General features: G+C 38.0%; 2 protein-coding genes across 2 annotated transcripts; both read right to left on the reverse strand.

Annotated features, from left to right (window-relative positions):
* Window positions 1–1,372: 1,372 nt before the first annotated feature.
* Window positions 1,373–10,546, reverse strand: sel1l (SEL1L adaptor subunit of SYVN1 ubiquitin ligase). The gene is made up of 21 exons (XM_079475557.1): window positions 9,835–10,546; window positions 9,616–9,668; window positions 9,173–9,344; window positions 8,680–8,847; window positions 8,340–8,445; window positions 7,786–7,948; window positions 7,562–7,615; window positions 7,418–7,477; window positions 7,030–7,111; window positions 6,366–6,520; window positions 6,116–6,172; window positions 5,947–6,015; window positions 5,716–5,793; window positions 5,565–5,627; window positions 5,376–5,463; window positions 4,719–4,867; window positions 4,468–4,633; window positions 3,849–3,923; window positions 2,992–3,164; window positions 2,784–2,912; window positions 1,373–2,687 (listed from the first exon to the last, which is right to left on the reverse strand). Exons 1-21 carry the CDS (start codon window positions 9,902–9,904, stop codon window positions 2,481–2,483), a joined length of 2,337 nt encoding a protein of 778 aa, XP_079331683.1. The 5' UTR covers window positions 9,905–10,546; the 3' UTR covers window positions 1,373–2,480.
* Window positions 10,547–10,776: 230 nt separating this feature from the next.
* On the reverse strand, window positions 10,777–13,454 carry ahsa1a (AHA1, activator of heat shock protein ATPase homolog 1a). Its single transcript, XM_079475559.1, has 9 exons — window positions 13,307–13,454; window positions 12,639–12,829; window positions 12,483–12,565; window positions 12,278–12,395; window positions 12,116–12,204; window positions 11,761–11,886; window positions 11,535–11,636; window positions 11,387–11,438; window positions 10,777–11,232 (listed from the first exon to the last, which is right to left on the reverse strand). Exons 1-9 carry the CDS (start codon window positions 13,384–13,386, stop codon window positions 11,063–11,065), a joined length of 1,011 nt encoding a protein of 336 aa, XP_079331685.1. The 5' UTR covers window positions 13,387–13,454; the 3' UTR covers window positions 10,777–11,062.
* Window positions 13,455–15,616: the final 2,162 nt, after the last annotated feature.

Consider the following 15,616-nt stretch of genomic DNA (forward strand, 5'->3'; position numbering starts at 1 on the left):
CACACATACGACTACCAGAGGGCTGGTGACCATTTACAATTGCAGCTTGCTTTAACAGAAACCATGCAGCACAGGGAGAGAAATAAAAATATCAATGTTTGGTTTTATGTTGTGCATAATTCTAATAACAGTTGAAGGTCTAAATTAAAGGTGTTGCGAGTAATTTTTTGAAGGATTTATTTTCAAAAATACAATATAATATACTTAACCATGTCTTCAAAGGTGTATATAGACCTTCTATAATGAAGCGTTATGTTTTTATTACCTTAGAATGAGGATTTTCTATCTACATACACTGCGGGTCCCATTGCATGGAATTCACCATGTTGTTTCTACAGTAGCCCCAAACGGACAAAATACTCTACAGAACACGTTTCGTAAATACATTCTCTCCTTTGGCAAAGAAGTGGAAAAAAAACATGACGACATCTTAGTTAGGGCTGGGCGAAACAAACCATTAATTGTTTCTTAAAATGCGGTCGATTCATTGTTACTATTGTCCACTAGATGTCACTTTTCTTTTTACAATGGATGTAAAAGTGGATGTTACAACAGGGAGCAATACTTTCTTTCATTTCTAAACTAACATGGCGGATGTCGGGGTGCCTTCGAATTTAACATCAAAAGGGCAACGGTTCATTTCATTGCATCCCCTCTTTACAGCTAATTTTGTGAAATTTTGTTTGTTTTAGTGCATCTTGAATGTAAAATAAGCTGTTCTGTTTCAATATGCCCAAGTGTGTCATTTTTTTTAATTCCCCATTGTAACGTGATTTTTAGTAATCTTTTTTAGAAATATCTGTTGGATTAAAATCTATAGTCATGAACTTGAATCGAAAGCTTGTGAATCGGAATTGAAACATCAGAATCGATACCCAGCCCTAATCTTAGTGCCATATCAGCCACTGTAGTGCTTCGCAAGAGGGGGTGAATGTGGAGTGATCCATTGGCTAGATCCCGCTAAATTTTATACAAAAATATTTAAAAAATTTGATCTGTACCAAGTGCAAAAAGAGTTTATATCCTGACTCATGGTCCTTTCCCAGGCTTCCGATTTCCTCTGCTTGTCCCACTATTTCCTGTCTCACTCTGCACTGTGCTATACATATAAGATGCAAAAAGGCAAAAATAAATAAATAAAAAGATTCTGATTTTATTCACTCAGTCATGAGTGATGAACAACATGAGGCTTTCTTTCACAAAACTCCAAATAAGATGTTGAGCAGAATGTCCATGATGTAAGACACAGCTGTGGTCCCCATTCACTTACTCTGTACAAAGTTTGCTCAGTTATTGTGACAATTTTCCACTGAGGAAAGTCTTGGGTTGGAAACGAGAACCTTTTTTGCTACTTTTCCATTAAAATAGGAAATCACATACAGCTGTGAAGCCACGGTTTTTATTAGTATTTTATAAACATTGCAACTTTGAAAATGAAATCAATTTATTTTTTTAGTCTCGTACTGTGTTATTTTCGTATTATGATGGGTTTAAGAACATGGAAAAAAAGAATCTGTTATTTATTTTTTAATACAATTCCAAACCATTGCTGAATAAGTACAACTATGCAAACACAGGCAGGTGTTCTGGTGCGCCTCTTCATAAAAAAACACTAGTTTCTCACCTTACGCACATATCTTTTCTTTACAAATGTTTATACCAAACATTGCAGTATTGCTATGTCACCCCAAACAACAGCCATCTTCCATTCTAGACATGCTCACAATGTAAATTATCTGTTCTATGTTTTCCTTTGAAGTGAGAGTTTGTACATCAACAGCTACATCCTGAAACAAAAGAATTGCTTCCGATTTGCAGACATTACACAATAATAATCAAGGAGTTAGAGACCATTCAATGGCTAGAGCTGCGAAAAAAGCGAAACGGGATGTAATACCGAAACAAGTTGTATTATAGTCGAACACACCAACGTTTTTAGAATCTTGATTCTCTGTGTGCGAAGAAAAAAAAAAAGGTATAAACCCCTTATCTGGAAATTTCAACAACTCCAGATACAAGTTTTTCAAAATAATTGAAGCTTACTGGACAACATTTCTACTAGGCTTAAAACTAACTAAATAATCTGAATGGGTTACACAGAATCAACAGGTTCTCTCCTTGGCATTTAGCACAGTGGGAAGCAGAAAGCATAACTACAGTAATTCATCCAGCGATGCTGTCTCGATTTCCCCCACATAGTGAGCGTTGATTTGCACAAATGTTATTTCACCTGGCAAAACCCTGAGGTGCACATTTAAGATATCGTACAAGTTCTCTTTTTTCCTGAAGCTGAAAAGCCACAACTGAAAAACTAGAGCGTTGGACAGGGCAGCAAAAAGAGTCCAGAGAGCTCTTAAGGGGTTTACAAGATTAAAGACCAAAGCTGGGTGAAGGTGTTAGTGGCTTTCCTAGAGAGAGGAGAAGCTAGTGGGCCTCATTTCCTTCAGTCTTAGTCCAAGTGGTCACCTTCACCTTCACTCTCATTGTTCTTCAGCTTCTTCAGCAGGCTGCTCAGGCTGACCTGGAGGTCTAGGCGGTGCAGGTGGGGCTCTGGGCATGGCTTGGTGCTGTCTCTGCCGATACGCTATTACTGTGCCCAAGAGCAGCGCAATGACGGTCATGAGGTAGAGATCCCACTCCGGACCCAGCAACTGATCCAGATCCAACTGATATACAAGCTCCTTTAGCTGGGGAGTACAGATGCATGTAATTTACTTCCTGACAAAAGAAAACAGTCCAGAAAAGAAAGTGACTGACCATCCTCATGGACAGATATTACTTACATTGAGATTCTGCATGTGCTCTAATGCATAGACAAGGCCTAGTTTGCACAATGCTAGGAGCACAGGCACCTGGGCGTCAGGACTGGCCTCTGCAGCCATGTCATAGAAACGTTTAGCCAGATGAATGTCCTACAAAGAAACAAAAAGACAATATGGGCAACGGTTATGCATATGCATTGCTTGAATGTGTATGTAAATATGCGCACACCTGTTTGATACCAAGGCCCTTCTCGTGCATATAGCCCAGGTTAAACATGGCCTGTGCGCTGTGCTGTTGTTCAGACGCCAGACGATAATGAATGACTGCAGTCTCATAGTCCACATCAGTGCCATAGCCATAGAAATGATAGTCGCCAAGCTTAATTCTGGCAACTGTGTAGCCTGTGCACAAACAGAGAAAGCTATCGTGATTTTTCAAAAGTGAAAGTAAACTTTTTTTCAATCGAACCGTCTCAAGATCTACAGCGCTTGTGCATTGTCCAAACGAACAGACAATTAACTAAATATGATGTTGTTGTTCATTGTGGACCTATTGTTTGTGGTTGTAAACCATGTGCAAACGGCTCCAGCAGATCATTATCGTGTAAACTGAGTGCTCTGCGTGATCAAATTAGAGATTATGAGCTGAGAAAGAAGAAAAAGTTTTTACTTTCATGCTTTTTACAAAATCACAGAATATTTGTCATCGATTATGAATGGGATCATTTGAAAGTAGACACTTTCTAAACAAATATATTATGTGTCTGTGTGGCGAGTATTCGTTGAATCTCAGTTCATTAGTGACTCGGTTTAGAGAGATATTTGCGGAGACAGAGGCGGCTGTTTTGGGAGACAGGTGATGGCTGTTTTGTTGTTGTTATGAGAATACACAAATAAAAGTAGAGCTTTTACAGGTCCAAATGATGCATTGGTCTAATTTGTTTGAAGTATTATATCTGAGTATTTAAAGTCTCTTGCGGTAGTGATAAGAAGAAAAAGAGCTGGTGGCGCAGGGTGATAAACAGTAATGTCATGAAAGCAAACACTTGCTTATGTGACTGTATGGGTTAAAGCAAACAGTCCAACCTTGGGCAGCAGCTCTTGTCCAGTGAAGCAAAGCTCGTGGGTATGTTTCATTCTCATTGAAGATCTGTGACCCCCCTGTAACACACACACACACAGTCAGATTTAGGTTTTTAAATGAAACCATAAATTGACCAATGCAGCCATTCTACTATTGCATGTCTGCATACTGAACTTAACTTCCTCCTCCATCCCCAGCTCCACCTTAAATCTGTAGATGTGTGATCTAATCTGATATCTTGTGATGACACAGTATAGCTTTACATTATAATTATTCAGTGTATTTTGCCTCGTTTACAACAAAAATGCTACATTTTATCAATTTAAATTATGTATTTTATTTGTTGGTTACCAGATCTGTTCTGTTACCCCAAAGGAGGTTTGGACTTGCTGCTCTGTTCTGGCCTAGTTTATAAGGAAAACTTGATTGCCTATAAAATGCGGTTTAATGCAACATTGTGGGATTGAGATTAATAAAAAAGGACAAAAAGGGCGTTTTAAAGGACAGAAAAGAAAAGTATTAAAAGAAACGGTCTTCTAAAACAGTTTCCATAACATCCTGAAATATGCCAAAATGAGGGCTCTGGTTCCCCCTGGTGGAAGGGGTAGACCACTGACTCACTCTGGTCCAGAATGAATGCCACATTGCTCTGAGCGACCTCATAGCCCTGTTCAGCCAGCAGTAGATACTGGATCAGAGCAGGGTCCATGTCGCCCTCCTTAAAACTTCCATATGCTGCCATGAGTCTCTCAGACCAGCGACCTCGCTCACAAACATTCTTGAAGAGCTGTTCTCACAAAAACACACACATCATCTCAACTGTAGGAAAGGATTTATAAAAGACGGTAGAGTGACACAGAGTAATGTCTTACCTCCACTGCGGTGTGGCATGAGCGCATGACTCCAGTGCCTGTCGCATGCATCTGGGCTAAATTATAGAAGGCCAGGATGTGACCCGCTTGAGATGCCAAATTAAAGAATTTAAGGGCCTGCTTATAATCTCGCTTTACACCAATGCCATCTAGAAAAAGGAAAAAAGAAGGAAAAGTCAAACATGTACTTTTCAAATTCTTCAAACACCCACCAGCAGAAGTGACTAAGACAGTTCTCTGTTCAATGTTTGTCAAGATCATGTCAAGGCAGAATGCAGGTGGGAGTTTGTCATGGTAACAATTGCCTAGGCAACCAAACCAAGAGCAGTCTGCAGCGATTTAAGATAAAAATACAATATCAAAAGGCGTGGAGCAAAAGGGAGCTAGAAAGATAGACTGGAAATGTCTACATGAAACCTGAATTTAGATTTTGTATTAATTTAAAAGATGCTACAGCAAGTAAATAAGTGGTAGATTTATGCATTAATGTGAGGAAATTCTTGAATGATTGTTATCTGAATCATGACTAAAAATATCCTCAGTTCGAGGATGTGTAGATATTGTGAAAAAACTCCCAATAGCTTGCCTATTTCTCCTCGTGCAGAAACATCAGGAAAAAAACTAAACATTTACATACATTCTCTAACACACACTTACTGTAGTACATGGTTCCCAGCTGTAGCTGTCCATCCACCCAGCCCTGTTCTGCAGCTTTCTGAAAATACTTCAGTGCCAGGTCATAGTTCTGAAGAACCAAAAGAAACAATTACTAAAAGCGTCTTTTGTCATCACACCACTACTAGAATCATTATGTGCTCAACTAAAGTGTTTCTGAAAATAACTCACCACAGGAACACCCCTTCCATACAGGTAAGCCATACCAAGGCCACTCTGGCCAACTGGGTTACCCTTAGAAATGTACAAGGACATTTGGGTTAGGAGAGAACTTTTAAAGACAAAGAGCAGTGCTGAATCTTGAGGGACAAGGAATTCTAACCAAGTCTGCAGCCTTTTTGAAATAATAGAGCGCGGTCTCGTTGTTTTGATGCAAATAATCGTTGCCTTCAGAGTACATCTAAAACAGGATAATCAGAGAGAGGTTAGACAGATGGCAAAGAGAGCAGGCAAGATCAAGATGAAGATCTGCAAGAAAAGCGCAAGATATTTATTTATTTTCCCAAGACCTTTGTTCTGTTACATCACAAAAGAAAAAAATAGGACACCACACCTTTCCAAGGAAGGCCATTGCATGAGTGTTCCCTGCATTTGCTGCTTGGTTAAAGTACTCATATGCTCGCTGAAAATAAATGACAAAAACAAAAAACATTTCAAATCAGACCTTTGATGAAATCGGTAAGAGTTTAGCCATAAAAATTCATGGGAAAAACTCAAATCACCTGATGGTTATGTTCTACACCTCTACCTCCATGCAAATGTAACTGGCCCAGACCTACCTTAACAGACATTGAAAACAATTACATTAAAATTTGATGGTAATACACAGGGAATTCAAAAGGTCTCGTAATAAGCAAATATATACAAAATAGCTGTGTTGACTAACTAATGCCAACCTTACCAGTGCATCAAAATCAACCACAGGTGAAAATCCTTGTTACATATGCTCAACTTGTCTAGGTTTTACTGTACCTGGGCTTGTACATCTCCTTTCTCAGCCAAGAACTGATAGTACTGGATTAAATCCTCCTCTAACATTCCACTGCTAGAACCGGGATTTTCCACTTCATCTAAGAGACGGATCCGCTGTACTGCACTGCCCCCTGTCAGGGATACATCGCTGGCCACTAACAACCATAAAAAAACAGATCATCTTAGGCTGCTTTTACATTGCAGACCTCAATCAAAACAGAGTTTAGATCTAATCTGACCTACATTTTTGCTTTAACTGTTGAACGGTAAATGTCTGGATTGTGTTTGTTATGACTATGGATTGGACATAGATATAACCAAAACTTCATATAAAGGCACTTAAACAAAAAACAATTAATGTTCATAAAGAAAAATAGCCACCAAAATTGAAAAGCATTGTCATAATAAGAATCTCAATCAGCTTCCTAAATCACAATCCATTTCAGTGTGTAAACAAATCTGATTCAAGGACACATCCTACACATGCGGTGACATTCAGGAAGTGAATGATTCAGTGCACTGGAGGGGGTTTGTGATTGAGACAGCTCTTAAAATGCCCAGCTCTCTGATCAGTGCCCGACTTCTGAACTAGACAGCTGATTGAGACGTACCTATACACCATTCAAGTAGCCACCAGTAATGTGAAAGCAATGCAATGTTTTACCGTGATTGGCCACCAATCTGTAGTGAGTGAGAGCAGATTCACAGCTCTGAGGAACCCCAACACCTCCCCAATATCTGTAGCCCTGATAGAAATGCATAACAGAGATTTATCACATAGGACTGAAAGAACAGCATACACGCATGTCTACCATTACAGCACCAGAAAACAACCTGCTCCGTAATGTATTGAGTCAACAGAAATAAGTCATGGTGTCAGTGTCTAATCAGATCAAGGCTTGTTGATACACCCAAGTTGTAAGTCGCAAAATCATGAGACTTGACATATACACAAAGCAAGTGATAAAGTGTAGTTTCTTGGCCCAAACTATATCCAACCATAAAGAAGATAAATCACTTTTTCAAAAAATAGGACAGAGGATTCTTCTTACCAGAATCATGTGTGCTACTAGGTTTCCACCTAAAGCGCCAAAGGTGTAGTACACCAATGCCTGAAATTATATAAAAGAGCATCTTCATTCACAATAAGTTCATATTAAATTGAGCACGCTGTGCTTTATAAAGAAATGAAATACCTTTGCTTGACTAGAGTTCACACCTAATCCTGCAGCATACAGGAAACCAAGTGCCTGAGGATTGAATAGTTCTCATAAATAATGGTAAATAAAGACCACTTGTTATAAACAACATAACAAATACAGATCAAATGTGTTGTTCTTACCAGCTTTTCATGAATCATAAAAAAGCTTACAAAACTGTATTAATATAGTAAACAACTGTTGGACAAAAAAGTAATTACTGTCTGAGCCTTAGGGGACCCGTCCAGTGCCAGTTTCTCAAAGATCTCCTTAGCCTGAGGAACGCTCTGGGGTAAATAGTCTCCAAACAACATGGCATATGCCACCTTCTCCATGGCCTTGACATGACCCCTCTCAGCAATCTTCAAAAGTTTTTCATACAACCTGTAAAATAGCAAAAAACAAAGTATTTTCAACATTAAAACAGCATTTTTGCAAATGTGACTACGTAGACTATGTTTATGTGCAGTTCATGGTCAATTGACACATTATATATTTTTTAATACATATACAATATATATTTTATATATAATCTATATTTCTTCCAATCTTTAACTCAAATGTAAGAAGATAATGAGACATTGTAGTGGTATTTGGTACGTCACCAACTTTTGTCAGCAGAGTTAAATGTATGTCATCTATTAAAGTAGCACACTAAAATGGCATTTGGATATATGTCCAATGTAGTATCATCACGTATCAGGGGTTTGTGCATTTGCTGACAGAAACCATCCAAACAGTCTAAATACAAACAAATAACAGGAAATGCACTCACTCCTTCTTCTGGCTCTTTCTGTTGATGCCATTTATCATCTTAATTGTGGTTTGGTACTGTTTCTCAGCCTCATCCATCAATTTCCTTTGCTCAGACTGCTCCAGCGCTGTGAAGACACAACTCTCACATTAGGTGTGACAACTTCCCAACTTATGCCTGATTATATCAAAGCAGGTATTGATGAAACTCTTGTTATATGTAAGATAATAGTGCCGAAGAACAGCAGATTATGCGAGAACATACACTGGTATCAAGAAAGCACACAAAAGCAACATTCTCTTAATGTGCAAAGAAATCTCTCAAGAGTTTATGAGTTAATCTTTCATTTCAGCTCACTCACTTTCACAGAAGCCCCACTTCTTATCAGTGTCGTAGTTATAAGTTGTGGCACACCACAGCCTCCCATCTTCTCTACCCTCAGTTGTGCAATCCGAGAACTCTTTATCTTGGAACATAAAGGGAAAGACACAAGGTTCCCCAGAGGCTGTGCCGCCAATCACCACCGGAACTATGGAAAATGACAAACACCAATGGAAAAACGTCACATTAACCAGAGACTTTCACAAACTACACACGTGAACCCATGGCTTAAACAGGTTTCTTTACTACAAGCTCACGAGGAACTAAGGAACAAAACTCTATGCCTCTATGCAAAGAGCGAACATTTCAAAGACATTTGAGACTACCGGAGCTACATATTGGCTACAGAGCAAGAGTAAATAATTCTGAAATTCATAGACAAATCTTACCACAGAGACTTAGAAATGACGTCTTATTCAGGATGCACCTGCAAACCTTCACAATACCGAAACTAGAAGTCTGGGTCTACTTACCCTCCTTACGATTCTGCTTTCCTGGAGGCGGCTGACTTGGAAGATCTTCCTTTTCAATTCCCTCAATCTCGCTCTCGACAATAGTATCTGTTGTGCTTCTGTCAGTCTGGGCTTGTTTAGGAACGTAGGCCTGACCTGCCACAATTCGGGATCCACCATTATCGTCTGTACTCTTATTATGACAAAAAAGAAAAACAAAGCAAATATTAAAGTGAAAGTAGTATTGTTAACACATTTGTGCCACATCATTCTGATATTAAATGCCATTTTGTCTGTTTGCAATAATGTTAGCCAATTACAGTTGCAAACATATGGGATACAATACAGTTGCCTTGGAGTTTTTTAGATGAAAGTGCTAATTACAAAATCTGATTCGCCTACAGGGATACACAAGTATACATGTTATAAATCTAAAAATGTGACAGGTATTCATGCTGTATTACCTGAGACTGACCATCCTCTGTAACACCATCATTCCTATTATTCAAAGGAATATCTGCAATTATAATGCAATGCATTAAGATTATATCATGCATTTAAGTTTGTTTTTTCTGTTTATTTAATGTGCAAAAAGGCAAGTGACATTCTTCGGTATCATATAGGGCTAGTTTCTTAGGTCATCCAGCATTGACTTCATGTTATAAGCAAACACTTGGTCTTACCAGCTGTCACTTGCAATATCACAACCAGAGCCAGGATCAGGACCAGACAAGCATTCCTTGTAGATTTCATGTTGCCGGCGTGTCGAAAACGCGGTGAACGACCAATAATCCGACTAAAAGAATTAAATCAGCACCCCAACTGTCTGTTCAACTATCTAGCCATCGAGTCTAGTGAACTGCACATGACTGCATAACGTTAACCCACTAGCTATAACATCAGACCAGCAAGCCGCTCAACCACAAACTTCTGCGATGAAACAGCACATATTAAAATGAAACAATCCATTCGCACTACAAATCAGACATTAACCCCAGAGTCCATTTGCATTAGCAGCTAGCAGCTTTGTGTTACTAGTGACAGACTACAGCTAGCACAGCTAAACAAACACACACACTTCTCAGAGCCTAATAATGTGGCAGTCGCAGACTATGAATTCGCTTCAAGATAATATCCGGAACAATGCTTCCAAATGACCTTAAATAAAATGTTGAAGCACAAAACAGTAACAACAGTTTAGCCGTGGTTAACGTTTCTCGTGTTTCAGCATATTCCTGTATATACCAACGACAACCTATTTCCTAATCCGCTACGGATTCACCAATCAAGATTCAGTACGTAGATAACAGCCAATCGCTGAACTTCACGAGAAAACCGACCAATTGGATGCGCACACACAATGGCATAATGGCGTTTACGGTACGCGAATGGCGCAGATGTGTACACGACAGCTTGCAGGATGTGGGAACGCCTTTAAACAGCTGACTGTCTTTCCGCAGTGTACAGTAAAGACACAGTAAATAAATATATTATATTTGAGCATCATATATTCAAAATAAATAACAATAGTCTTTCGTTTCTGGACCTCCGTAAGTAATAAAACGATTTTAAAGTGATTTGCATATTCAATAACTTGTAAATGTACAACAAAGTTTTTCGTTTTTATCAAATGAATTGATTTTTGATTATTTATTTTTTAATTCTTGCTAAATATATCACAAGCAAATATATTTTAATTTACAAAACGCATTGTCCATGTCTGGCATTTTCATAACATATCTAATAAATAATATAACATTCAGACATACATCTTACATTCAAACACAATGTATTATCATATGCAGAAACACATAAAACAATCGAGGCACTTATTTTCTTAAAGAAGGCGCTTGTCTTTTGCATTACTGTCCCACATTTCTGACACATCATGAATAATAGTGTAGCATTGGTTTAAAGTCGTGCTCCATAACCAAATGTCTGTTTAATGGCCTCAAAATAGTATCTTTGCCAGCCCTTCTTCATTCTTTCCTCCTCATTGCTAGGAACTCCTCTGGCCTCCAGAGTCAATTCTGTCTCATTGCCTCGATCCACAAAGTTTAAAGTGACAGTTGATGCATGTCCTAGGGGAGAAAATTAAATAAATGCACTGACTGCAAACAATCAAGTTAAATGAAGAGTCACAAAAATGACATTTATCACACCTCATATTGTTCCTAAATAAACAGAAAATAAATTATAGAGAATGTATTTTATTTATAAGTAAAAGCTTTGTACCAGCTGGCCAGGATGAAAATCTCCATTTCATGACAATTTTCTGATCAGGAATCTAAAGAAAAGGAAAAAATGCCACTGATAATACGGGATACTTTAAAACACACTTTTACCAGATGATTATTTTGATCATTTACAGGTTTATTTTTACCAGTTCTGCAAATTGTCCATGCACATTTCCTTCCAACAGCTGAAACTTGCCACCCGAGCACCCATCCACAAAAGCAGCAAGGTGTGTAAACGCCTGTACCATCTATACCAACAAGAAAGTGACATGCAATAGATGAGCTCAACCTCATACTTCATCTTTCCTTAAAAGAACACCAGTACCGTACCTCTCCAATTGTTTTTGTATATGCATTTAAACAGATTCTGACCTCTTGGTTTGTGAAAACCATGTACAACTCTTCAGGTGAGGTAAGGAAAGTCTCTTTTAGAGTGAACATTACTGTTGAAATTTTGACACCACTGGTGGGAGTGTTAGTTGTGGTGGATGACCCAGTCTGTGGGAGACAAAAACATATTCAATGCTGTGCCAACATACTAAAACACACAAAGTATAGGCCTTATTTACATTTTGTCAGGCCTTTAAAAATGTATTGAAACAAAAAAAAATGTTATTTAGTATTGCATTTGCAGTATTCATACTATAAACAATTAAATCATCTTTCATTTCACACATACATTACAAAGTTGATTTAAGACATTTATCTGTCAGCATTTAGAACTTGCCTGGGTTTTGTCCAGCTTCAACTTTGCTTGTGACTCTTTCTGTTTACTGTATCCATCTGCTGTTGGTAAAATCATACCCTGAGAGAATTCTGTAAGAACACAGTGATGAACTTAAACACAAAAAACAGACCGATATTAATTAGAATGTCTTCGAGCCATCACCTGTTTTAAGATGTTTCACATAGTTGCCCAGAGCCATTCGGATCTTTTTTACTCCCTCCTTCCTCATGAGATCAGTCAAAGGTGTGATTGGTTGGTCTTTACAAGCTGCAACACAGATCTGTACAATAAAAAGATATAAACGTTTCATGCAGTTAGTTATTTTGTATACAAAATGTTTTATTGGAGAAGCAAGTTTTTTACTTACATCTAAATCATCCATGTCATTTTCATCAGAGAGATTTGGTATTTCCACAGTTCCTTTATATTTAATTCCCTTTTTATTTGTTCCTGAAGTGCATAACATTGCATGAAAGTTAAATGCTTTGCTTATCTGAATATTGTTATTTTTCTGTATACCCACCAGTCCATGTGGCTTTTACATTCCACTCAAAGAAGAAGATGAGTTTCCCCTTGCGGTTATTGATGGAGGCCTCGCCGTCTATATTGCTGACGTCTGTGATTTCGCACAAGCCGTCTTCACCTTCTACGCGAATTCCAATGATGAGGCTATTGATAACATCTTGAGACCAGCTTGTCACGTCTCTCTCTGTCCTGTGATAAGATTTTAGTTAATAAAATAGATTCATATAACATCACAATTTCAGAAAAAAGCAGGTTCCCCTTTTCTTATGGAGTTGTACATTAGAAGGCTATGGCTGAGTAACTTTATAACAGAATCTATTGCTTTATAACAAAATATATCAATATATTTTTATACAAATACATTTTTAATTACATGTCTAAACTCATAGGTCTTGGTTTGCTTTTCAACAGAGTACAGAGTCTAATTCTGTCTCACATTCAGAAACTTCCAAATATAGACCAGGACATTCAACAACCGGACATTCCAGAGACTTCGTACAAACGCTGGAAAAACTAAATATACTATAAATCGTATAAGGAATCACTATTTTTTTGCAAATAAAACTACATGTATGTCGTCTTAATTTGGTGTACACCAATTTTCAACACACTGTGACACAAATTTGATGAAACCCGGCCAAAGCATGATACACACTCGTTACCTACCAGTGCCAGTTATTGACATTTGTCGCATCTGCTCTTTCTTCCACAATCCAGCGTGGGTCTCCCTCTCCCCACTTGGCCATGACAAAATTTGTTGAAGAGAGATACACTGTAGCTTCCGATAAACTACCGGTGTGCCGTTTGTAGCGCAGCGACTGACGTAAAACTGTGACAGGACAGCTGTATGCAGCAATAAAAGCGCAGATGGTTCACATGGAGCCACGGAAACCCTGCAAAGTAAAGGACCACTAAACAAGTAGCCTATCTAAGAAACAACTCTGTAGAAAATTGGGAAATATCTGATGTAGATTAGGTTTAGGTCTATTTAATGGGCATGTATGGAGTTGTTTTCCGTGTAACTACTAGTGGTAATCTTTCCCTAACCAGACCTTTTAAAGCCCCCAGGAAAGTACCAGAACTGGAACTTCCTCTGGAAACGAGAACAGCAGGACCCCCTTCTTGGAACAGGCCGTCTTGTCAAAGGGGTTTTCATTACCTAGCTTGCTCAAACCTTCTCCGTACATCTCGTCCTTCAACTCTTAATCATAAATCTCGGACACACTAACCCTTGACACATAAAAAGTTAAATATCCATACACTCAAAAAGATATGCATCTATAAACAGTTTAACTATTCCCAGTTACGAAAAAATACTTTGCCATATTTACGTAGGCCTATATTTGTTCTAAACTATGCAGATACCGACTAATCGATTTGGTCCATGAGTGAATATAATTAATTGGCCTAGAATTATTGTGATCTGTTCTTTCTAAATAACACCAGTCAATAAAAACAAAACAATAGCCTACATAATTCAACAAATAAAATAATTACAAAAACATTCAACCTAGGCAACATTGTAATATAAACATTAAATAGCAAAATGGGTTTAACATGGAGAGTAAATGATCTTAAAGCATTCATACACGGATAATTAAAAAAGCAAAAGTGTGAAAAGCAAAAATTTAACGCCCGGTTTCGCTTAAGACTGGACTATGCCTTAGTTGAATTATGATATTTCTGTCGCTTTTATAAAAATGCCTTAGAATTATACTGGTCTGCTTTTTGAGACAAAACAAAGGCACTGATACATTATAAGATATTTCGGGGCAAGTTATATTCAGGTAAGACAGTTCAAACATTCAAATAGGACTAGCCTTAAACCTCGCCTGTGAAACCGGAACAAGTATTTTGACGTCTATTCCAAGTGCATTCTGTGCTGTAAGCCCAGCAGGTGGAGATAAAGAGTCTTGTCTTCTGGGTTAAAATATTTGCTCTTATTTTAGAAAATGTGATAATTCTGCAGTCCTTGACATTTTACAATCATTAACTCAAATTAATCCACATCTAGTTAATGCTTTTGTTTCTTTCAGTCAACCTGAGCTTTACATTTGATTCATTTTATACATCATATCAGGTCAGGACTACTAGTTTGTGGTCTTAGCCTTAAAGACATAAGCTACAACCTTCAAATGACTTGGGCTCCTCTTTCATAATTTGATGAAATAATCAATTATTTGAGAGCAAAGAGTGCCACTTCTATATGTAACATTAAAATCTGAATACCATTTATTGTCTATGTTGACTGTGAAAAGATTTTACATATTATAAATGTATTTTGACAGACCTAATAATACCTTACCTCTGATAAATAAGTGCAGGAATAAAGAGCCTTGGTCTCTTTCAAACCTTCTGAAGGTAGAGAGCCAACACAGGAAATACAGTGAATTATTTATAGGAATCTGACAGGTGAGCCAACGAACTGAAACAGCAGAGAGTGCTTTGTAAATACTGTAATGTGAAATACAAAGGAAGAAAATGAGCCATTTTCTACATCAGTTTATCCCTCAAACACCCCCACCAGGAGGACTGCATCAGAGTGCACAGATACAGGGCAGAGGTTGAGCGTCTACAAGGAAGAATCTGGTGTATGAAATGCTTAGCAACTTTTAATAAGCATGCTACAATGCTGTGTGAAAGAGATAGACTTAAGAGGAAAATGGCAGCTGATTTTATGCATGTTGTTGCATTATTAATGCTTGTGAGCTTGTCGTATAAGATATTCAAGCCAAATGAGACCAGGCTTCATACTGCCATCCCTTATATGCAAGTGCACATTTATTTATGCCTATATTTATATATGTTTTGCATTTCCTGTGGCTCAGTGGTTAGAGCATGGTGCTAGCAATGCCAAGGTCACAGGGTTGATCCCAGGGGATTGCATATTCAGATACAATGTATAGTAAGCAATGTAAGTCGCTTTGGATAGAATCATTTGCCAAATGCATAAATGTAAATTGATCACTGTGTAAA

Source organism: Barbatula barbatula, assembly GCF_947034865.1.
Source record: "Barbatula barbatula genome assembly, chromosome: 15".
Lineage (NCBI taxonomy): Eukaryota > Metazoa > Chordata > Actinopteri > Cypriniformes > Nemacheilidae > Barbatula > Barbatula barbatula.